General features: G+C 52.5%; 1 protein-coding gene across 6 annotated transcripts in view; it reads left to right on the top strand.

The window, feature by feature from the left end:
• Lt (vacuolar protein sorting-associated protein light) overlaps positions 1 to 24,528 on the top strand; it is a 113,349-nt gene that overhangs the window by 26,533 nt on the left and 62,288 nt on the right. For all 6 annotated transcript variants that reach the window (XR_013322232.1, XR_013322231.1, XM_077697747.1 and 3 more), the window contains 4 exons: positions 14,919 to 15,039; positions 15,605 to 15,720; positions 16,937 to 16,990; positions 21,383 to 21,613. Coding sequence is in view for 4 of the 6 variants with exons in the window: in XM_077697747.1 (XP_077553873.1) it covers positions 14,919 to 15,039; positions 15,605 to 15,720; positions 16,937 to 16,990; positions 21,383 to 21,613 (522 nt within the window). In the remaining 2 variants the exon portion in view is untranslated. The remainder of the gene's footprint in view (positions 1 to 14,918; positions 15,040 to 15,604; positions 15,721 to 16,936; positions 16,991 to 21,382; positions 21,614 to 24,528) is intronic.

The following is a 24,528-nucleotide window of genomic DNA, read 5'->3' as shown; positions in this document are numbered from 1 at the left end:
AGCCGGCTTGGCTCCGCCGGAGATGGTTAGGCTTAGCACTCCGGCAGATATTTCATGGGCGCTTTCACTAGCGCCGTGGATGATGTTTTATAGTACCGTTTTCGCATGCATAATCATCTCCTTTACCGCACAAGCAACTTAGCGTCTGCCTTGAGCGGCATTTTAAAGAGCGGTTAGGTTGCTGCCGCCGGCTGCGCCGCGAGAAGCGTGCGGGGTTTCGCGGCGGTTTCAGCGCGCGGTGTGCGCGGCGCGTTTTCGCTAGGGGCTTTAGTTTTTCCGAGCAGAAAACAACAGCCCAGCCGTTTCTAGAGAAAAAGTGACAAAGAGGGGAGAGAGAGCCGTCACTTGCTCGTTCGGCAGTGGGGCGCCTCGCCGGCTCGTTCGTATCATCCGCCGGGCCGCGCAGGTCCGTTCGGAACAGCCGAAATCCCATTGCTAACACTGCAATTTCGCCGAGACTTTTCAGAAATTCGTATCATCCCGAAATTCGTATTACCCAGAATCGTATCATCGAGATTCCACTGTACAACGCAGTCTGGGGTTTGAAAATTAGTGTCAGCATTGAAGTGGTAACAAAGACACCTTTCTATTGCAGCACTTTTTCATTCGGTGTTTCTAACCGCTCTCTTCATTGTCAATGCCTACAGCCTCAATAACATTTATTAAGTTCGGTTTGTATCTTAGCGGAAGAAATCTTTCTGCAAACCTTTTGCCGTGGGGGGCCACCATTGCAAGCGGTTGTGTTTGATGCCACACCAAGTGAGAAGAGAGGTGTGTGAGGGAGGCAGATAACTGTATCGGCAAAAGAGCTGAGCTTCTTGCCAGGGCGCATGCGCGTGACGTAGGGGGGGGGTGGCACGCATCTATGACGGTGTCCTGTTGCATTTCATCTGTGAGCGTTTTCTTAGCCTTGTCTGTTAGCGTTATCAATCATATAGGCTGTACTATTCAACAGCAAGGCACGCATGCTGGCAACCGTGTGAATGCGCCGTCACTGGTTACGTCGGGCTCCGCGGGATGGCGGTACTTGTCCGTGCTAAGCGCATCATATGGGTTGGACCTCCCAAGCTCTAGCCCGCCAAATGCTAAGTAATGCCTCGACTCCTCTGTAAGTTCGATTAATAACTCTGTTCACACCACCTTTGCAAATCGGGTTGAAACGCAGCAGACGACGCACGCTGGTGTTGTTTTTTTTTTTTTTTCCTCGGCTTGCGGCCGCAGTGGCATATAAGCCGCACCATGTCCGTGCCACTTCGGCCATGTCCGTGGCCATTTCAGTGTTGCCAAGCGAAGAAATTGACAGCTAAACTTTTCAAAGAATACCACGTGTCCCAGGTGAAGCTTCTCAGTGAAGTCCAGTGATTGTCCCGTTTTCTTCTCCCTTGGTTCTCCTCTTTTTCGCTGGTAAAATGGTTTTTTCTCGAAATGGTTTTAGGGTTGTTTGTAACTTGTACTTTTCCCCGAGTTTCCACAAATTTCATTGTTTTGGCCCCAAAGATGATGTATAAGACGTCGTTAACTGCCCCAAATTGAGGTTCTTCTGCTCCAAAATGACATTTTGCTGCTCCGAAAACTCCTCCTCCCAAATCTGTTTCCGCTGTCTCACCCCTGCATGTCCGAAAACGTGGCTGAAACATTGCATTTTCGGTTTCATCGAGGCTGTGAGCAGTTATGGAAGTTCTCTTTGGCTTAGCCATCAGGCCGCACCCTTTTCACGTTCCTGTTGCATTTCTTTGTGTCGCATTCACACGGTTTTGCTTGCCGGGGCCAGCCACTGCACCGCAGTGAATTGAAAATGACCAAAAGCAAAACGTTTTTGTGCAGTCGCAAACGGGCAGAATGATATTCGCATGAAAGGTTGCAGTTTATGGGAGGTGAGCATCAATTTAGTGGCCCATTTCTGACGATCCTAGCTTTGCTGCTTGCAACATTGCAAAGCTGCACGTATTGAGCAAACAGGGTCTTGGACGCTTTGCCCGCACTGGTTAATTCGGTTAGTTTTTGCTGTGAGGTAATTACTCGTTTTCGCCTGTGAGCTTTGCTTAGTGGAGGATGGTCCAGCATTAGTCGTGCCTTCTAACGCCCTCGAGGTGTGTAGTCTACGGCGCCAGTTCATCGACTCTCGCAACCCCATGACGGGCGAAGACAAAGCCGTGTTGAGCTTTGCACTCACTGAAACCACTGTTCAGTAGAAAAAATGCCAGCAAACGCCTTGTTTTGCGGAATTCCGCCTGGAGTTGGCTTAATAAACACTGCCGTTTACCAGACACGGTGCAGGGCCTTGTTGTCTGATCCCGTGGGGCACCTTTGAGCGGGGACAAGGCAGTGGCGCACTCGCTGCAGCTGAAGGCAGCAGAGTGCAAGCAGAGCTGCGTCTCCGGTTCGGAGGAGGTTGTAGTGCACGGTGGAACGCCTGACACAGGAGGTGGTAATCACTGAGGGGGGGCTGGCACTCCAGTGAATATCTGTTCAAAATGGCATTTCTGGTTGCCCCAAGCCGGCTACAAAAGGCACTCTTGCCTGCTCCCAGGACTGCTCCCAAACCCACGTACCCAGTTCCACCCCGCCGGATTTTGCCTGTGCACGCACTGCCAGTTTACCCGCCAGTTCGAAGCCCTCATTAGCAATCCCCGGAAGGGCCACTTTATTATTTTGTGCCCCTGATTTGCAGCCAAGCTCAGAGCTGTGCTACATTTGCAAGAACCAGGCGTGCATAGCGCTCAGCAGCGACCTTGCATGCCATCACGTAACGCACACGTTGCAGCCTTGCTTTTTCTTGTTCCCTTCATTCAAAGGTGGCGCATACATGTAACACCGAGACAGGAAAAGCAAAAAAGATACTGTTGCGGGGTACTAACTCAGTCACTTCCCGATTCCCTCCGCTTTCTTCCTGATTGGTGCAAAGGCCCACATTGTAGGATTCCGCGTTCTTACCCCCGTGCTCGGAAAGCAGTCTCGTGTCTTAAAGGGGCCATGCAGACAAACCGCAAGTTTCTTTTACTCTTTGTGTTTTGTTGTGCCCCCCCCCCGTGCTTGTCTTGTTTTTTTTAAGGTAGAAAATAATCGTTTCGTGAAACATGGTCTTCGCTAAACAAATGTGGTCACGTAAGACTTCGGCGCAAGCCAATCGGCCAGTGTCGTCCGAGACAACCCCAAAGCGACGGACTGCTGTGCAGCTAAAACAAGCATAGTGTGTGCAGCACTAACAGCAGTACACTTCATACTTCATTTATTTGTACTTTTGTAACTTCCACTGTCTAGCCCACCATTCTTACTGCTATAAAGAGAATGTTCCCTAAATTTAACTGCAAGTACCTTGTTCGGCAAGGTAACAAGCCGTGCCTAATTTGCGTTATTGCGTAATTTTCAGCGGTGACGTAGAGGTGGAGCATCCGCCTCACGTGCAGAAGGACCGTGGTTCGAATCCCGGCGCCAGACAATTCCCACCGGATGAAAAAGAAAATCCGCGTATTGATGGAATTGCACGAAGGGGCTTGGGGTGTGGCCTGACCCCGGCGACCATCGCTGGTAACGCACTTCCTCACCACAGCAGGATTGGCCACCCTGGTGTAGTAATGGCCACAACCTCCCATGAATACGCCAGTTCACCCTCGGCCCTCAGTCTCCAGTGGCTGCGAAGCAACTGACCACAGCAGCGGTCAGACCTGTGACGCAGCAGAGGGTGCAAAGAATCCCTCGAGCTGGACAGGCCGCCATTGGAACCTGAACCTGGCAATGTTTAATGCGAGAAGTTTGTCTGGCGAAGCGAGTGGGGTGTTGGTCGAGGAATTAGAGGGCATTAACTGGGATGTAATAGGGCTTAGCGAGGTTAGGAGGGCAGGTGAAGCCTTCACTGTGCTGAAAAATGGACTTAGCGGACATAGCCTTCACTGTGCTGATAGCGGACAGAAGAGAACTGGGAGTAAGATTTCTAGTCAATAAAAGCATAGCGGGCAACATAGACGAATACTATAGCATTAATGAAAGGGCAGCAGGTCTTGTAATTAGGCTCAATGTTACGGGACTACGCGCCTACATCCAGCCACGGCGACGAACTAGTTGAACGCCTCTATGAAGATGTGGAATCGGCAATGGCTAAAGTAAAAACACAGTATACCGTAGTTATGGGAGACTTCAATGCTAAAGTGGCCAAGAATCAGACTGGAGACAAGGCAGTTGGGAACTATGGTCTGGGCTCTAGAAATACCAGGGGGGACCTACTACTTGAGTTTGCAGAATGGAATAACCTACGCATCATGAATACGTTCTTCTGTAAACGAGAGAGCCGGAAGTGGACGTGGAGGAGCCCGAATGGAGAGCATAAAAATGAAATAGACCTCATATTATGCGATAACCCTGGCGTCGTGCAGGATGTGGAAGTGCTCGGAAGGGTAAGGTGTAGTGACCACCGTATGGTAAGATCTCGAATTAGGCTACATTTGAGGAGGGATGGCAACAAGCTAGTTTGAAAGAAGCCGATCAATGAGCTGGCAGTAAGACATAAAGTAGAAGAATTCAGGATCGCGCTGCGGAACCGATATTCAGCTCTACCGAGGAAGCAGAGTTTGTGACACAGGAAGCCAGCGACAATCTTGCACGCATTATCACGGAGTGTGCAGTAGAAGTCGAGGGCACAATGGCTAGTCAGGATACTGGCAAACTTTCCCATTATACGAAAGATCTAATTAGGAAACCGCAAACCATGACAATCTCCACCGCAGCTGACAGAATCGAACTAGCGGAGCTTTCAAAGTTAATCAATAAGCGCAAGACAGCTGACATACGGAAGTATAATATGGAGAGGATCGAATATGCTGTAAAGCATGGAGGCAGCCTGAAAGCAGTGCAGAGGCGTCTTGGCGTGGGGAAAAATCAGATGTATGCACAAGGAAGGCAATGCCATCACAAATAGGGATAAAATACTCACAGTAGCCGAGGAGTTCTATAGGGATCTGTACAGTAGCTGGTACATCCAGGATAATGCCGAACAAGAAAGTAGTTCAGAGGAGGTAGACATCCCACTAGTAATTCTTTGTTGGTGTTTTCTAAGATAGAGATTGTATAATTACATTTGCCTGATATGCTATGTTTTTATCTTTCCACTCCTGCTTGAGCCTAATTCTGGACTGCAGTATTGTCTAAATAAAATAAATAAAGAAGAAGTAAGGAAGGCTTTGAAAGAAATGAAAGGGGGCAAAGCACCTGGTGAGGATCAGATAACAGCAGACCTCTTGAAGGATGGCGGAGAAATTGTACTTGAAAAACTGGCAAACCTGTACACGTAATGCCTAATGACCGTGAGTGTACCGGAATCTTGGAAGAACGCGAACATGATCCTAATCCATGAGAAAGATGACATGAAGGACTGGAAAAATTACAGGCCGATTAGCTTACTGTCAGTCAGTAAGTACAAGGTACTTACCAAGGTAATTGCTGACGGAATTTCTGCCACCTTAGATTTGAGTCAACCTAAAGAACAAGCAGGGTTCCGTAAAGGCTATTCAACAACGGACAATATTCACACGATCAATCAGGTGATAGAGAAGTGCGCGGAGTATACTGAACCCCTATAGATTATGAGAAATCATTTGACTCGGTCGAAACCTCAGCAGTAATTCAGGCATTGCGTAACCAGGAAGTAAATGAGCATTATGTAAAAATACTAGAGGATATCTACAATGGGTCCACAGCTACCATCATCCTCCATAAGGAGAGCAGTAAAATACCTATAAGGAAGGGCAGAGGCAGGAGATCTCCGGAGATCTCCGATGTTATTCACAGCATGTTTACAAGAAGTATTCGGAACGTTGAATTGGGAACAGGTGGGAGTAAGGGTTAATGGAGAATACCTCAGTAACCTCAGATTTGCTGATGATGTTGTCTTGTTAAGTAACTCGGGGGAGGAATTGCAAAGCATGCTTACTGCACTGAACAAACAGAGTATAACCGTGGGCCTGAAAATTAATATGCAGAAAACCAAAGTAATGATCAATAACCTCGGGACAGCACAGCGGTTTGGGATAGGTGGCGAGGCAGTGGAAGTGGTAAGCGAATATATCTACTTAGGCCAAGTTGTGGCCCCGGATCCCAACCATGAGGGAGAGATAATTCGAAGGATAAGAATGGGGTGGAGTGCATTCTACAGGCATTCTCAGGTAATGAATGGCAGCCTACCATTGTCCCTGAAGAAGCAAGTGTGTGACAGCTGCATCTTACCAGTACTCACCTACGGAGCAGAAACTTGGAAGCTCACTAAGAGGGTTCAACTTAAATTGAGAACGACTCAGCGAGCAATGGAACGGAACATGATAGGTGTAACATTAAGGGACAAGAACAGAGCGGAGTGGGTCAGGGAACAAACGTGTTTTAAGGACATACTAGTAGAAATTAAGAAGAAGAAACGGACATGGGCAGGGCATGTAATGCGAAGGCATGTAATTGAGGGTAACAGAGTGGATCCCTAGAGAAGGCTAGCGTTGCAGGGGGCGGCAGAAAGCTAGGTGGGCGGATGAGGTCGAGAAGTTTGCGGGGATCAATTGGTCGCAGTTAGCGCAGGACTGGAATAATTGGAGAATAATTGGAGAATAATGGGAGAGGCCTTTGCCCTGCAGTGGATGTAGATAGGCTGGTGATGATGATGATGAATTTGTGTTTGCTTTTGCCGGCCTCAGCAAATTGCATAGCTGGGCGCATGACTTCACGGGTTCTGTTGCGGAAAATGGGCTGGTGGGTCACGAGCCCATTCCATTTTTTCTCCTGATTATATAGCTTATTTAAGTGACGTACGTTAAAGGGGCCCTGAAAGGCATTTTGAGCACACTAAATGAACTAGCTCAATCGTTCGATTGGGTCGTCAGCATCATCTGTGCCACGTATTACTCTTTTACGCGAAGCGGAAAGCTCACACTTTTGTTGCAAAGTTTGTCGCTTTTTTCTCACCCTTCCCTTCGTGTTTTTGGACGCCGCCATCTTCACATGTCTACATCATCGATTCCCAGGTGTTTGTCATGAGCTAGACATCCTGCTATTGGGCGGCTTTTTCACGCCCTTCCGGCAAAGAGATGAGTCGTCTGCTCAGCGAGCGTCGGCTCGCCGGCTGATCTGCCAGTGGAGTGCCGGAGTGCTTGGGCATTTTACGACAAACGAAACAAGTATAAAACAAACGCTTAACTGTTTGTATTGAATGCAACACGGCCATAACGCGACATGGATATTCTCTTACCTGAGTACGTTCCATAAAGAAAGCGTTGAAGCCCCGTGGCACTTCTTTCTTGCAATCGCAGAGAACGCCCTGAGCCGAATGCCCGGGTTTGACGCATACATTTTATTCAACTTCAAAACATTCCAGAGATGCGTTTCGAACTAACACAACTTAACAACATGCGTTGCAAGTCCGAACCGCGATTGACAGACGATGGGTTGCCTCCTCCTGCCCCTCGTAAATTCGGCTCTCACCTCGCGTGCGGTTTGCGGGGACGAACAGCAAGTCACTTAACTCTGGCGCACAAGCCGAGATCGCTTTTAGCCACGCACACTGCACATACCCCATGCGAGGTTGAGTCGTACGTCGCTCGAGAAAGATAACCCAGAGCATGGGAAGCACTGTCCACCCGCAGAAGCACAACGTCGCATTTCATCGCGAAACAAAGGCGTCCACAACACACACACCATTGCCTCCTGTAATGCCAAACACATCTCGCACTTCGCAATGGGAGTGAGTGGTATGCCTGCAGTGCCCACATATCGCGAGGTGGGGCCCCGAGCTAAACCGGGATCACGCAACCGTAACTGACTTCTGGAGCGGTTTGTGCCTTGTTGCCAAGTCAACCGATGTTTGAGATTGTCAAAGAAACATGGAGTAAGAAAAATGTTTGGAGGGAGCATGACGTCAGGCGGCCCAGCTTTGGCAAGCCAACCTGCTCTGACACCGCATTCTCCTCTGCTCAGGCTCCTCCCGCACAATGCATCATGGAAGATGCCCCACTCTCAGGCCCGCGGTAGCATTTAGTGGCTCCGGCTGGCTGCCGGTGGAGGTGGAAGAGAGTGGCGTTGCCGAAGGTGCCGTACGAGATTTTTCGTCAGCGTTGCGCTCCCACCCTCGTATCGTGGAAGTACTGTCGCTGTTCAAAGCGACACGATACGTAGGTCCCATGCTCAGGAAGCACGTTCATGAGCTGCGAGCCGAATTTGACGCTTACCGCTGGAACCACGACCGGCTTTGCTCGAACGCGCCGCTGTAAACATTCACAAGTACGGAGCGGCCTACGGGTGCGTAGTGCTTGCCAGGTGTGCTTTGGCGATTGCATTTCGAATTTTGCTGGGAGTTATCGCGCCACCTTCCCTTTACATCATAGCGCTGTAACAAGTGTCCCATCAGCTGATAGGTGGTGGGAAAAGCTTTGGTTTCGCTCGCGTGCGCATTTGCATACATTCGCCTTATCGGTGCTCCGGCATGGTGGCACGTTGTAGTGCCACAATTGTCGTGACGACGTCAGTTTTGCGTTGCTGACTCCTTCAATGCATTAGAAAACAAAAGGTGCAGAACCACTGATGTTGGGTGCGGGCGCGGGAAGAACAAATCATTTTCCGCCTCGTGTTGCAGCCAGAACGCGAGCTGGTTGTCCTAGTACTGCTCAATCCGTGCGATAGGTATATGGGTAACGAATGCTAAATTACGCCTGGGAGGCGAAAAGATAAAATGACCAGAACCAAGGAAGTGAGGTGTGTTTTGTGAAATAAAATGTGAGGCACGGATGTCGTACTCTGACATCTGCATTTTTGCACAGCGGCGGAACACGACACTTCGACTGCGGCGCGAACTTCGACGGATCCCAGAACTCAATAAATAAAGAAGTTTTCTGTCTTTCCCGTCCGAACACTTTGCCTGCATGATCAGCCCGCTGCGCGTTTAGGGTTGCAGGCAGTGCTGCGTGCAACGCCCGGACGGGGACTCGTTGCCGAAACCCGAATACCCGGATGGCCCGGCAACCGAACGGACGCCGCACCACAGCACGGGCAGGCGGGCGGCCCCATGAGGCACAAAGAACTACCGCTTGCCTGTCACGTGAGGTGGGGCATCTCCCATAAGTTTTTCCTTTTTATTTTTTATGACTAGGCTTCACGATAGTCACGTGACGCTCCCTCCTAAACTTTTCTTTCCTCCATGCAAACAAATGGTGCTCGCTCCGGCACTAGAAAGCTCAGAGCCGCGGCGGAGCATGGTTTGCCAACGTCGCCGCTCTCCGCCATGCGTCGCCCCAAGCTGAACTGGTCACTTGATTGAAGCGTTTTGTGCACGGCTTCAGCATCGGTTTAAAATGTCCTTTTCACATGCCACCGACAGGAATTACCACCGCCGCAAAATAAGACCCGGCACCAGCGGGGCCACATCTGATACGGCGCTTTTAAGTGCGAATGCACTTCTTAAGCGACCCTGAATCACGCGTCCACCGGCGATGTCCGCGCTCCTCACAGGTGTTATCGCGCGCGCCTCCTTGCCCCTAGCAACGGCGCGGAGCGGAGGGGAGCGTGTGCATAGCAACGGCGCGCGCGTGTAGTAACGGAGCGCGCCACGTGATGGCGCGCGCATCGACGGCGCTCCGGCGGTGAGTGCGGGCCGGCGCGCGGGCAGCCGCGGCGGCCTTGCGGCGGTGCGCTCCTCCTCTCCCCTCTCTCCTCGCCGTAAACTGCGGACGCTGCTCTCCTCCTCCTCTCTCCTCGCAGTGACTGCTAGCGTTGGCGCGCCTCGTATACTGTACATACTCTTTCTACTCCTCGACTCTTTAATCCACAAATTAACAACCGTGCATTCGCACTTACACACTCTCCCCCTCGGGGAAGTGCGGTGGAATTTTTTTGGATAAACAGTGTGCCGCGCATCAAAGGGAACGAGCGCACGATCCTCCCTGTGCGGCTGCAAGTTTGCCGCCGATAAAAAGTCACGTGCCGCCGATAGCAACTGCAGCAGCGTACACCGCGAAAGGGCAAGGCCAGGCCACCACGCACATGCAGCCAGATTTTTCGTTCGCTTTTCCAGCCTTGAGTGGAGCGTGGGATTCATGGTGTCAACAAAGCTTGCCCGTAGCAGACGGCAGTCTAAGAAGCGCAGTAGCGGAAGTACATCACCACTGAGGAGCGCAGCATCATGGGAGGGAAGGCTCGCGTGCCGTCAACAGCGAAGAATAAGTTGAAAGGAGGAGGAAACACGGCGTGATGATAATGCACGGTTTTTGATTTACGATTTCTCAGCTAATACTCATCGCTTTAACAAAATTCTTGCGGGAGGAGATTGCTAATACATTGCTTTATTTGGTTACATGTACATCCATGCATTGGCGGAAGGTATTTCAGGACCCCTTTAAAAGTCGGTTTACTTATTATTGTAACAAAGCATTCTTTTAAATGAACCAAACTTGTGTTTTGTCTTCATGGCCCCTTAAAGGAAGCCTTGCGTAAGTGTCCGAAAAGGACCAGAATGAAAAGGCCGCCGTGCGTTTGAGAAACCTTCCTTCAGGTGCCCTTGTGGAAGGCATCCTTGTCGGAGCAAGAGCAAGGTTCCTGTAGGCGAGGCTAGCGCATGATGGGCCATCCGTGTACGGCGTGTGGCCAGGACTGGACTCTTGCACCAGTAAGGAAGGACGTTGCCGTGGCACCAGCTTCGAAGCGCTGGGACATGGCCTCTTGTATAACCGACTGTGCCTGCTCCATCGCCCCGAAACCCATTGGAGCAGCCCGTCCACTGTGGAGGCACCAAGTTCCCAGGCTTTTCGATGGCCATGCCGATGCGAACTGCTGTTTCAGGCGGAGGGGAGCTGAAACGCACCTCGGCGTTGTCTGCTACGCGAAGACCACAAAAGTCCGCAAAACGGCGAGCATCAACTTCATGAGCCAATATGAAAGACCGAAGCTTTATGCGTGGCGTTGCAGAACTACTAAACGGTATTCAGAGTTCTGTTTCCACCTGCACGCTCGCCCTTTTGGGTTCGCAACGGGAGTTTCCTAACAAAATACATACATGTCCTCATGGTTGTCATTGCGATAGGGGACAGGTAACTTTCTGGCACTCTATAGAAGTTGATAAGTGAAAAATAATTATGCTTGATTCGGTGTTTAGTGATAATTGAGGCGTACGAATTAAATTTTGTTTATAGAAGTCCAAACCGTAGAGCTCCTCCTTTTTACTTACGAGTCCATTCAGTCTCGTTCTGCCGCTAATAACGGTCCCCGAAAGGGTACTTGTAAGGTCCACTTATGAGATTAGCGGCCGGGCGCCTGGGCTGCGCGTGAGAACCCGCCGCTCTGTCTAGCGACGTAGCACTGCCGACACTGCGCTGCAACCGCCGCCAATTCGTCACGGCGCGCACGGGAGATGGATCGTCTGGCCCACCGCATACCACAGGGAAAGCAGAGAAAGCAGACGGTGCCGCCGAATTCCAGGAACGCGTTGACGCACGGAGGTGGTGGGATTACCGGCGTCGGGGCGAGTGCTGCACGAGTCTCCATTGTCGCGCCCTGGTCAGCATGACGCACTGTCGCCGTCTTTCGCTTTCACCCTGCGGGGTCCCACGAACCTGCCCGTCTGCGGGCGTGCCGTTGACCCGAAGGTGACGGCGCCTCAATGAATATTCCGTGGCGTGCTGAGTGACAGCTTTCTACGTGAATTCGGGCACTCCCATACGCGTGTACGAACGCTACAGGGGCGTTCCCGAGAGAGGGTGATCTGGAGGTTTTAAAAGGCTGAACTTGGCCGTTGGAAATCGTTCTTGTCTGAGCGCTGAGCTGGCAGTTCCCGGCGGGACAAGGAGTCTCGACCGTTAACGCTAGGTTGGGAGTTGTGAGCCCCCTAGTCGAGGTTAAGATCGCGTCGGAGGTTTAGGGTGCAGCGCCGCACCGGGCAACTAGACGGATCTTGCGGCGAGACAGAATCTCAGCCGTGGTTTCTCGAGCGGTTTGTGTACGCTCCGAGAATAAGAGAGTTATACGAAGTTGAGGAGCTCGAGTGATTTGTGCGCACTCTGAGCTAGCGTCTAGCTGAAGTTTGCAGTTTTTCCTTTATTATTCATGTACCTAGTTTTCCCACTGTAAATAGCTGCATATAAACCCTTCGTTTCATTTAATCAACCCCAACGCCTTGAGTTCGTCAATTTGACCGCCGCCTCCAAGAACTTCAACACCATCGCCCTGCCAGCCTCCTGCCAAATCAACCGGAGCCCGGGCGATTGGGTTCCTGATCGACACCGGACTTCGGGGAAACGATCTTTACTGTACTCCACCGCCGCTGCTGCACGAAATGGTGACATCGCGCGTGTAGTTGATATACTGACGACGCAGTAATCGGCAATGCCGGGATGCACAAAAAGAATGTCGACTGCAAGCTTTAGCTCAAGGCGATACTCAGTGTTTGAGGGCCCCTGTATAAGCTTAGGATAAGCATTCATCGTTTCTCTCTCTACTTCTCCTCGCTATACTCATTCTTCCCTTACCAATCAGATACCGAATAAGCGATCAATTCCCAGTGGGCCACAGACCCACTAGCGAATTCACCCGTAACATTTCTGGCTGAATCGAGTGACACGCAGAAAAAAACTTTTGCGTTGAATTATTTACGAACGAACATGGCAGAACAAGAACGACCATCGCTTTTGTATTTACCGCAGTCCAGCTTTATTTGTCTACTTCATGAAAGGCCTCGTGAATTTTTATACCTTTTTGTTCAATAAGGAGTTGCCCGTCATTGCTAGAGCTGCAGAATCGCTTCAATACAACACACATTTTTGTTTGCAGAGGGCCTTGACAGCTTTTTTTTAATACCACCCATTGTTGCCAGGTGTGAAGACAAATGTTGACCGTGCCTTCGCCAACACAGGAGAACCTGGGATTAGGGCGCCACCAGAGAGAACGGCGGAATTTCCGGCACTGAGTGTTGAGGAAAGACGAAGACGTGCTTGCATAGGACGTCATCATCATCACTGGTTAGAGAAGAAGAAGGGGGAGTAAAAGCGTTCTGAGCAGTGCCATGGCCTGGGGCCCAGTTCCTCAACATTGAGCAGGCACAAGGCGTTATACAGGAGGCTGTGGCTGAAATCAGCCAGCTCCGTCGGTGGCCGGGCCCCGTAGAGAAGGTTAGGCTTAACATCGTGGTCGATATTTGCTTGCCGCTTGCACAGCGGCCATGTACAAGACTCTTCATTGCGTAAATTTTCACCAGCGTGCCAGCCCCTTTCTCGCACTTGTAACTTGGTTTGTTGCACTCTGGCAGGCGGCCACAAACTGCAGCCACGCCTGCGGGCGTGGCTGCAGTTTGTGCGTGGAGGCAGCGCCATGGTGCCGGCACTGGCCGCATCGTGTGGCAGCCAGTTTGCACGTGTGGGCATGGCCGCACCAGGGCGGCAGGCGCATGCGCAAATCGTTTTGCTCTCAAGAAGGGCTTCATTCTTTAGGGCTTTATCGATTTCTCGCGAACGGTGCGTGAAATCTGACACCTTAGCTAAGCTAGGGTTGCAGTCTGCGACGTTGGTTGGGAGCTACCTTAAGTAGTGCTTACTTTTTGAGCCGATAGGTGTGCAAAAAGGTGCCCTCTCAGCATAAGTTCAGTTCTTAAAATGCGTTAAGGCACTGAAAAATGTCAGGAGGTAAACTTAAGTTAGGGTTGTGAATAGGGGGGTTATAGGGAGCGACTCGGCTCTCCACTGTGGGCTAGCTCCCGGCACATCAACCGTACCCGTAGCAAATCAGTGAGGTTTGCCAACATGGTCACGGGATCGGAAGAGGCAGTAATGCCCAGCCATCTATTTGGGCCCTCCCAAAAGGCACACGAGCACGGCTTGGCGGGGCTCACAGCCGACCCCAGCCACTCGTGCCTGCCTGCGATGCATGCCCCACAATGGTAGCCTCGCGTGCGCTTCCCTTCCCGCGCATGTGCTCCAGCTCTCTTGCGGGCGTGGGCACTGCGAAACTGTGTTGCACAAAGAGGAATGGGCCTCAGTGCTCCCTCGGCTGCAAGAGTTGTCGTTTGGCAACGCCCACCCCCCGCACGTTTTCCTCCTGTCTCGCCCCGCCCACGATAAGCGCGGTGGGGGTCCGTTCAGATAAGTTCACGTTTGCCGCTTCCCACCGCTCATGTGCCGTCTTCTGTGACAAGGAAAAGGTGTGGCTGCCTTGGTCTGGCGGAAAGCACAGTGTAGTGGCAACAGGTGAGGACGGGACAAAGACAAAGACAGCTGTTACTTCCCACTTGCGTAGATTTTTGCACAACCTTAAGAAATGAGGGCAACGTTATGGCATGTGTTGGCAGCACCAAACGAGCTGTTGGGCGTGTGCAGGTTAAGCTGCCCAACTCGTGCGCAGAAACTGGTCTGCACTATCTGTACTCTGTCGGCGTGGCAATGTTGGCAAAATTCCGCTCTCATGTGGCAGGCACTTGTACTAACCATACTGGCAGATGCTTGAACGTGCGACGGAATGGCAGTGACAGCAACGAAAAAGGAGCGTCGGGCAGCCAGGGCCGCTGCTAAAGCGACCCTCGAGGGGTGTGCTGAAGTCGCGGGGCAGGGCTGGCACGGCGGGAGGCCAGAGCACGGCCCAGAGGAAAGGGCGGGACGCATCCACCCCCCGTGCACCCCGGTTTGTTTTTCATGCTCGCTTTGCCTTATCAGGAAGCTTTTGCAAGGGCCATTAGGCGAGCCCCGTTTGTTGGGTAAATTATGGAAACGCGTGTGAGAACCTGGGACGTGGGTCGGGTGCTGAAATCAGTGTGTTCGGTTTTCACACTGGCCACGCGGCATGCTTGCTTCTTTGTTGCTTCGGAGGGCCGCTTGTGGCACCAGTGCTCCATCACAGAGTGGGATAGTGAAGCTTTGCCGAGGCTCGCTGCGTGCCCCCGTGCTGAGCAGAGGGGCCTTCCCTGCTCCCCCTCGCAGGAAGGCAGCCGGCCGCAGCTGCGCGTCATGGAGCCCCAGCTGGACGAGTGCCTGGAGCAGTCGAGCGACATCCTCTCTGTGCGGGGCTTCCGCGTGTACCGCCCCAGTGACTACTGCCTTGGTGAGGGTTGAACCGCTGGCCGGTCCCCGGGCTCCTGTGCTGGTCAGGGACCCCGGGACGGAGGCAGGTGTCCGACCATCCCCAATGGGCACACCCCTCTTGGGAAGGAAGGGGTTTCTGGGCGAGGGGCTGGAGGCTAGTGTGGGTACTGCAGCTGCTGCGCCAGTTGCCAAGGGTCCTGGTGCTGTGCGGCACTGCCGTCTCCTCGGCAGCACTGGTCGGGTGTGCCTCGAAGGTGGGCCGAGTTTCAGTGCTGGGGGAGTGCTCGACGTGCCGGTAGGGGATTCGGGGACACCCTGCCGCTGCCGTCCTGGCTGTGAGTGTAGCAGTGCCTCGTCTGGCAGCCGTGTTGGCTGTGCCTGCGAGGGGTAGGATGAAAGACGGCTGTGTTTACAAGGGTGCTGAGCTTAAGTCCACCATCGAGGGGCAGGTGCTGAAGCTTGAGAGACCAGTGCGGGTACTCAAAGTGTGGAGTTGTTCGCACATTCGCATGTTGGGATGTGGAGTCGTGGAGTGGTCGATTTGAAGTGCATCCCCCGTGGTGGCCCCCCCCCCCCCCATGCAGACAGCCTGCCGGAGGAGGGCCTCTTCTTTGTGGTCAGCCCCAAGGACGTGATTGTGGCCAAGCCTCGGGACCAGGACGACCACCTGGACTGGCTGCTGCAGCACCAGCAGTACGAGGTGCGTGCTGCCCACAGGCCCTGCGCGCAGGGGGTCCATTCAGACACTTCCCACAACTGTACAGACACACATTCCACTGCACCAGTAACACTCTTCAGGTGACGATTCCATGAGGTCACTTCTCAGTTGCTTACCCACGGGAAATTTCCACTTCCCGTTTATCGTCACGTGTAGGAACAACCGGGCCCTTCGCAGCAGTCGTCACCCTTTGTTTCATTTCGCACTTATTTTTACTGAAATGCTTTACCATTCACTGTCACTTCACTCTCATGAAATAATGTTTCTTTGGCACTTTCTGCCCATTGCCATGAAAACCCAATCATCATCAGCAGCAGCAGGTGGCTAGAGCGGGCCTCACGTGTGTAAGAAATGTGCATGGTCCATGCCGTGGGGAAGAGCGAGCCCGGCGTGGACATGCCCGTGGAACTCATTGCCCAGATTTCATGCGCGTGAAACGACAGAAATCATGAGAACGAAGCAGTCTTTCGCCTGAGTAGGACGCGCTGTCTCACAGCCCCATGTTGTCCTGGCTTGCTTTTTGTTTCCCTCGGGGTCTTGCCGGACCCTTTTCCTCGGGTCCGGTGAGCGGACTGTAGCAGCAAGCAGTTGTTACAGTTGCTTCCCTGGCCCAAGTGCAAGTTCCAGGCACAGTGCAGAACACCAGCGTCTGTACAGAGAGAGCACAGCACCTTCAGTGTGCCACCCAAGGGCTCGTTGTTACTGTACCAGCGCCGTGTCCCTGTGCCTAGCCAACCAGTGTGATTCCATCATCATGCTTTGGTCCTTCGTTGACCACTGCTGAATTCCCCTGGCTGACCCCGAGCCCCTGGTTTCTCTGCTTCTTCAATCTTTCGCACTTTTGCCACCTTGTGAACGCCCGGGCAAGCTTCTTCGCTCACTGTGATTGGGAATGGCGCAGTGTGGTGCAGTGCGCTCGTGGATGTCAGGGGTGGCAAGTGGAACGATAGTGGGGACGGCATACGGTAGCTGACCGTTTCTTCAGGCTCCGAAAATTTGGTCTAATAATGACTCACGGATTTTTCGGACTACTCTTTTGTTCGGACTATTTTTCGCTCCCCTCCAGGTCCAAAAAATCGGTCGGCTACCATATACATATGTCAGCGCTCTGTGTGCAGTACTGAAGGGATGTGTGCCTGTGATGCGGGGGCGGCGTACCGCAGGTGCTTGACTTGTGCCCCCTTCTGTATGTGTGCAGGAGGCACTGCAGGTAACGCTCAGCGCTCGAGACCTCAAGAGGCACACGCTGCTGGTGAGTACGGGGAAACCATAGTGGCATTTTCTTCCAATGTGGATGGAGGCTGCTCTCGCAGGATACGCACCCTGCCAAAGTGGCTGGATATTTTCTATCGCGAGGGTGCACCGCGGTCTGTACATTCTGGGCGGATTATAAGTTCACTTAGCCCCAGTGTTCAATCCATGCTCTAGGGGTGTGAGGTTAGAGAACGCCGCTGACCTCCGCTTCGCTACTGGCACCGAGGAGATTCCGTGACGCCACCTACGAGTGATGTCACTTGTAGGACGCTGGGTCGTGTTGTCGTCTCCCACAACATAATTTCCTGCGCCTATGCGGCCTTGTGTTTTTTTGTTATGGCCACTGTTTCCCCCCCTCCTTGTGGATTTGATGCAAATCACCCAAAAAAGTGGTCTGCATACTGAATAATCCGGGCCAGCAATCAGCGACTCGCTTGTTCCGGGCGACACCGCCGCGTTTATGTAGTTGCTACCATTGCCACCCACAGTTCGTACGCAGCCAGCCAGCTAACACCACGGACGATGCGACTGATGCCGAGAAAAGTACGGCGCAAGTTCATTATGAAATACTTGTGACGGGACATGTACGAGACTGTGGGTGCAAGGAAACAACTTGTAACAGCGACAGAAACGCCTCACTCACTTGTGATCTCACCGCGCAAACTGCTCGCTGGTAAATGAATGACTACGCGAGAACGGTGATCGGATTGCTTCGCCGCACATCCTTAAAAGCGCTGCTATGATCTGCAACTTGGCTTAAGCAGTGCCTATTTCCCCTACAACGTTTTTATAGTTTTGCTCGGATTTGATTAAGGATCACTGCCGCATCCTGCACTCTGCACGGCTGATATGGCCACTTTTTGCGACAACTTGTCCGTTATGTGTGAACGGTATGAACGCGAGTTTTCAATGCCTTCGAGCGGGTTTGGACATGCCTCTATTTAGTTTTCACTAGGACCTCGGCAGGGGAATTTATAATTGCAACGTAGGATTTCGTCTGTTAACAGTGAGCCAATTTCCAAACTCACGACTGCTCACAGAAGGCGAGGCTGTAGATGAGGGGAAACACGTCGTTAATGATTTGAGGTATGGGGAGTTTTAGAATAGGAAAACAGAGCGTTGGGAGGCCCCAAGAAGTTCAAGGAACCGAAAAACGCAACGCGCGCGCGACGAGAGGATCTTTTCCAACAGCTCGCAGCCGGCTTCGGATGCACGTAATCGAATGTTGGGCTTAGCGTCGTGGCGATATTTCATCGCTGCTATCGTTACAGTAGCGAATAACAGTCCCTAATACATCATTTCACTGCACTGTCACCCCCTTTCTCGTATGTGGAAGTTTGTATCCGCGTTCATTGCCATTCAAGCGATCGATTGTCAAGATGCCTGCCACGGCCTCGGCCGATTCTTGCCCGCTGGTAATGCCATCCTTTGGCCACTCGCCACACCACGCACGAACGGGCTGGAAGATCTACGCCGACCGGCTGCAGAGGTCGGTCGGCGTAGATTGCAGCAGATATTTGAGCATCGCTTTGAAAACCACAGCTGATGACACTAACTAGCACAATTTTTCATCACACTAACGTCCACTTTCACCAATGTGAAACTACTTTTCTAGGACTAGTGTGGTTTTAAATAGCGGTGACAAGTTTTTGCTGCCGCTCTGTCGGCCGTTCGAGCAGGCACGGCGGGTGTGTGTGCGGAGTGTTTCTGCGAGCAGTAAATGCCTCATGATTTCCTGCTTTACCGTATTTACTCGCATAATCCTCGCACTTTTTTTTCGGAAAAGTCAATGCAAAGTTAGAGGTGCGAGAATTATGCGGGGGCAAAAAAAATTCCGGTGCACAGTGTTGCCAATTTGCCTTATGCCAATCCCGCTAAATGTAGCGGTCGTTTTTTGTATATTTAAGCTCAGTGTTGCCAACAGCAGCTACTTCTTTTTATTTTATTATTTACAACGCAAACAGTCTCCCGTCGATCAGCGATCATGAAATTGCCGCCTTTGCTTTCTGGCGCGCGCCCTATCTCGTCGTCGTATGTGCGTGCCCTACTCCAGTAACGCACGCTGAAATCGAAGTACCTGCCTGCAGCACAATTGCCGTGTTCGATCGCGTACTCTTTCGCTTTCAATTTGAAAGTGGCAGTGTAGCTGGCGTTCCTCCCCATGGCGAAGCGGCACCAAGCACAAAACAAAGAGATCAAAAAGTTCTCAAAATGGCAGCGAGCTATCCACCACTGACGCGAGTGACTCACTGACTGCTGCCGCTCAACAACGGGACCACGACGACGACACGACGACGCGGCAGCGGGCTGCGCGAACACTGTCTAGTTGCGCTCACGCGAAACATGCGCAAGACTGGCTCAAGGACAGTGTGAGTAGCGTGTTAGTATAGTGTTAGGGCGCCTGTTAGGGAGTAGCCATGCAGGTTGTTAGGGCGCCTGGATGGCCTTGGATACACAGCGGTCTCCGCTGAATGGAGAAGCGGCAGTGGAGGGCGCGCGCTGGAGAGTGCGTGCACCATGCGGGTTTCGCGAACAGGCAACTTTTGCCGCTGCAAAGTTGGGGTGCGAGGATTATGCGAGGAACCAAAAAATCCAAGTTCTGGTGGCTCACATTAGGGGTGCGAGGATTACGCGAGTGCGAGGATTACGCGAGTAAATACGGTATATGTGTCTTGCAAACAAGGGAAATCCAGAAACTCAGCTCGGCGATCGCCATTGTTGATCGGGGAAACAAGCCACAGCTTACGCTTCGGTCGCACACCACCACGCTCAAGTTGTGTGTGGATAATTTGCCACAGTTGATACGGTTATGAAGCCCCCTTGAGGTCGAACTGCGCCGGACGCACTGAGGAGTAACTTCAAACGATGGAAATACTTTTAGAACCCCATTCCTAAGTGAAGTGTCGCGCGCTGCAAGCCAACTATGCAGCACGATAGGAACGGTGAACCTACAAGTGACATTAAAGTGATCGCAGCGCCAACCTCTCCAGTGGTGGGCCTCGCGGCCAATAAGGTTCTGCTTCTGCAGCGCGCCGGCTTTAGGCGCTCAAGCAGGACAAGGTACAAGACTATTTTGTGCAAAAGTAAGGCAGTTTTATAAATTAAGTGTTTTTATAAATGGTACGTGCTTTTATACTGTCTAGTTGCTTATACCGAATTATGCCCTATATCGAACCGATGGGTGTTTTGTTGAGACTCCAATACTATAACTGGATTTGGATTCAGCAGTGTTGTTATGTGGCGGTAGGACACAAGTGGTCTGTACTTGCATCATCTATGTGGCGGCCATGGCTGCGCCCCGTGCAGAGGGATGACTGTCAATGGGGATGTGCTCTACTGTCCATTTTGTCTCCATCTCGTGACAGTACGTACCGTATAAGCCTTGAATATGGGTTTGGCCTTTAGGCCAAAAAACGGGGAAGGAAAGTATTACTGAGGTTATCTTGTCCAAGGTTCGGTCATAGTGTTTCCCGTTGGACGACTGCGTCTGTCTGGCTGTCTCCCACACAGGAGGGTATTGAAGAGCGCTCGCAAGGGCAGGTCTTTGCGTGGCCGAATCAAGCAGAAACAGCACTTAGGGAGAAATCCTTTGCGCAGTAGAAGCCTGCAAGAAAGGCTGGGCCGTTTATGAACAGGTGCGTTCATGAGCGGCCGCTAGCAGAGGCTGCGTGGGCGCCCTTGGTTGGCCCTGAGCCACCTCTGTCCGCAAAGTGGGTCCTGTTTGTGCGCCCACATATTTCTCCTAAACTGCGGTCCAGGGGGTGCTGCCAACTGCAGTGCTGTTCCCTGTTGGGGGGATGTATAGACATGGTGGAACATTTCCCAATTGGAACGGCCCTTGCAGTGTACTGACGGAAATCCCAGAAGGATGGGTGTTTGGGAAAGTTGGCGTGAACGTGGAGCACTGCAGCACTGTGTGCAGCACGCTTTTGCGAGGCCCAGCTGTAGAGCTGCTGCTTCCATCTTCCGCATTTTTGCCACCGCACGAACGGCCGTGCGAGCTTCTTGGCTCACTGCGACGGGGAATGGCGCATTGCATCAGGCAGGCACTGCCGGCCAGCAGCCTGGCCCAGCTCCAAATGAGGCGTCTTGCTGACATTGTGTGGGCCCGGGGGCGGATCCAGGTTTTTTTCTGTCAGGGATGATGATGGTGGAGGTGGAGGAGGATGGTGTCCTTTTTTGTGTTCACTGACATTTTGGAAAACCAGAGGTGCAGGAAAGAGAAGAGTAGACTTTTTCCACCACCGGAGCGGTCCTCTCCCCCCCCCTGGATCCGCCAACGGAGCCGAGGGTGTTGCGTCGCCCATGTCTTAACTGCGACTGCCGGGAAGCGGAGACGCGAGGACCAGAAGCGGTGCTGCTGCCACTTGCCGCCCCCTGCCCCCCGCAGAGCGTGGGCCAGCAGTACCTGGCGCAGCTGGTGGGCGCGGGCCGCTTTTCGCGGGCGGGCGAGGTGTGCCGGCTGGTGTTCGGGGCGGACGGGGCCCTGTGGGAGGCCCAGGTGTTCCAGCTGGCGCGCCTGCAGCAGCTGCGCTCCCTGGCACCCGTGCTGCCCCGCTCGGGGCTCAGCCCCACTGCCTACGAGATGGTGCTCAACGAGTTCCTCCAGCTCGACCCCGAGGTGAGGAGGGGGCTTTCCGCCCTGGGGCTGTGCTGCGGATGCCGAGATTTGGGAGGGCCAGATGAGCAGTGCAGATGAGCGAAAAAAGCTGCCTCCGATTGTCGAATGTGGGTGCAGTGATTGGAGGATGCCAAACACAACGTAACAGTAGTTGTTGTTACCCTCTTTAATTAAATAAGTTGTTGCATAGATAGACATGTATGGGCAATGCACTCGTAGCAAATTATTACGCAGGACAGTCAAAGCTAGCTGCTCCAAGAGTTCCCAAAGTATACACTTCCTATGCTTCCCGACGACTTTTGCTTAAACAAAACAATAAAGAAAAAAAGAAAGAAAAGTGCAAAAGTCCCCTTCATTTTGTGCTGCTTGTGGCTTCAAAAACATTATCGTTATTACACTAGGATGGCTTTCACATCCCTCAAACCGCAGCAGACTGTATGGAAAACATTGCGCAAACCAAGCCACAAACCAAGCCGTGCTTCCAAACTAAGGTGGTCAAAGCTCCTAAAAATAAGCAGGGGATGTGTAGCGAGAGGATGTTAAGGAGTGACAATCTTTCTAAAGTCAAACCCTCCGATAACAAAATCCCACGGGTACGAAATTCCCATGGCAACAAAATATTTCCACATCGCTGGCAAATGTCCATGGACACCCATGTTTCTCGTATCTTATGGCAACAAAATTTTTGTGGAAAGCAATCCCACATTAATGAAATTTGCTGCAAGTCCAGCCGGCACTTTGCCTGCCCTTTTGAGGCTAACACTGTCCAAAAAGTGCTTAAATGCATTTCTTTTTTCCAGACTCGGAGTGCGCAAACTTTTGCCACAGCATGCTTGCGTGGCCTCTGCCATATGTGTTTACCATGCAGCCGGGGAGGCAGGGAGGGGCTTTGGCTACGCTGGCGCTTGCCGGGTGTGCGGCGGTTGGCGCGCCTGCTCTGAATCATTGCCCAAGTGTGGAGGAAGGGTGCAGCTCGCTCTGCCACTCTGCCGAGCGAGGGTGCCACTCGTTGACGGCACAGAGCCCGACAGGGGCGGCCTCTCTGGACGCTTGGCTTAGTGCGCAACGAGGAGGGGGCCACTGTCGGGCAGAGCGTGTCACCCGAAGAAGCTTGGTGCCGAGGGCCAAGGAAAAAGGCGCAGGGTTCAACTGTACCTGTAGAAATTGGCACACTGCGCAAGACTATGTTAGCTGCTCTTAGCTCGTTAGTTAGGCGAGGGTGGGGGGCTCTTGCTTGCTATCCTCAAGACAGTTTTATTTAGACAAGCCTTCGCAAGGCCCGCAGATAACTCGCCTGCTAACCAAAAGTGGTGCCTGCGAGTGTGCGTGCTTGTGTCTTAGTGTTACTATTGTGATGTCGTGCATGCAGTGAAGACCTTCGTTCTGCGCAAAAAGATGAATCCTGATTGCATTTTTAAAATTTTTGGCGTGGCCACGGGCCGCGCATTTTTGCGCGCACAATCGTGTTGTCACGATTGCCCCCACTATGTTTCTGCTGATACCCGAAAAAAATGTGCGGGTTAGAATCGAGTAATGACTCGCATTCATCGACATTCTCAGGCATCGGCGTAGCTCGGTCTAAGGCGGCGTGAAAGTGCGTGCATTGGTATGCACGTGCCTTTTGTGCTGAAGTCTCTATTAACTGTGGTAAACCTAATCTGTACAAAATACAGTGGAATCTCGATGATACGAATTTCGGGATGATACGAATTTCTGAGAAGTCCTGGCGGAATTGCATTGCTTGCAAGGGGAAAAATTGCGGCTGTTAGGAATGGACCTGCGCGGCCTGGCAGATGGTGCAACGAGCTGGCAAGGCGCCCGGCTGCCGAGCGAGCAAGCGATGGCGGCGTACGGGCTCTCTCTCCCCTCTTTGTCGCTCTTTCTCCGGGAACACCCAGGCTCTTGTTTTCTGCTCGTTCCAGTGCTCCACGCACGCCACAGGTGCGCTGACGCCGCCATGAAACTAGCCACAGGCTGCGCGTGGCACGGCTGGCCGCGGCAACATGGCGGCGGCTTCGGCCGTGAAGGGGCGGAGGGCACTGGAGCGACCGCTTCTTGCCGCTCTCTAAAATGCCGCTCAAGGCACACACGAAGTTGCTTGCGCGGTAAATGAGCTTATAATGGGGGCGAAAGCTGTACTATAAACCATCATCCACGCCAGTGGTGAAAGTGCCCATGCAATATCTGCTGGGGTAGTAAGCCAGCTCGCTGTCTCGAGCGCTTCGAAACTGCCGCCATGAGGCGCACGCCTCCCCGATGGCGCTGGTCGTTAGGCTCCTCCCACTGCCGCACGCGTCATGTGTCATTTTCTCAACGAGGCAGAAGCTGCTGGAATCGTCGACACGGGCGTGAAAAAAATGGCACGCGCAATGCCTAAATGCACGAATCGCGTCCAAAAAACGCGCCATGCAGTTCACGCCTTGGCTGTTGAGGAGATGAGTGCAAAGTTTTGCATGCTCCAGAAAGGGCTGCTCGGTGACGTGGAGGTTAAAAACAAGCAAAAAAAAACCGGGGATTTCTTCATGTGAAAGTGGGAAAAGAAACAAGTGAAAACTTTTTTTGTGGTCTGCGTTGGTTGATACGAATTTCGGATGATACGAATAGTTTTTGTGGTCCCGCGAGATTGGTTATCATCGAGATTCTCCTGTCCCTGTCCCTGCGCTCACCGCGGGCTGAGGCCAGTTGCGCCCACCCGAGCAGGTGACCCGATAGGGGAGAGCAGAGCTGTGCGTTTCCACCCACGTTGAGATTGTGTTGGCATAAAAGAAATGTCCCCGCTAGGTTGTTCTTCGTTCGAATGCAATTTAACGGCCGGAAATAATCGAAGCGGTTTGAGCCGTCTCGGCCCCTGCCGTGAGATTGTTCGTCTGCGCCAGCATAGTGCACTGCAGCGCGTATTTCTATGTGCGCTGACA

Source organism: Haemaphysalis longicornis, unplaced genomic scaffold, assembly GCF_048455015.1.
Source record: "Haemaphysalis longicornis isolate Haplotype H1 unplaced genomic scaffold, Haemaphysalis longicornis Haplotype H1 scaffold_2, whole genome shotgun sequence".
NCBI lineage: Eukaryota > Metazoa > Arthropoda > Arachnida > Ixodida > Ixodidae > Haemaphysalis > Haemaphysalis longicornis.
Note: the sequence above shows the minus strand (reverse complement) of the source record. Positions and strands in the feature narration are given on the sequence as shown.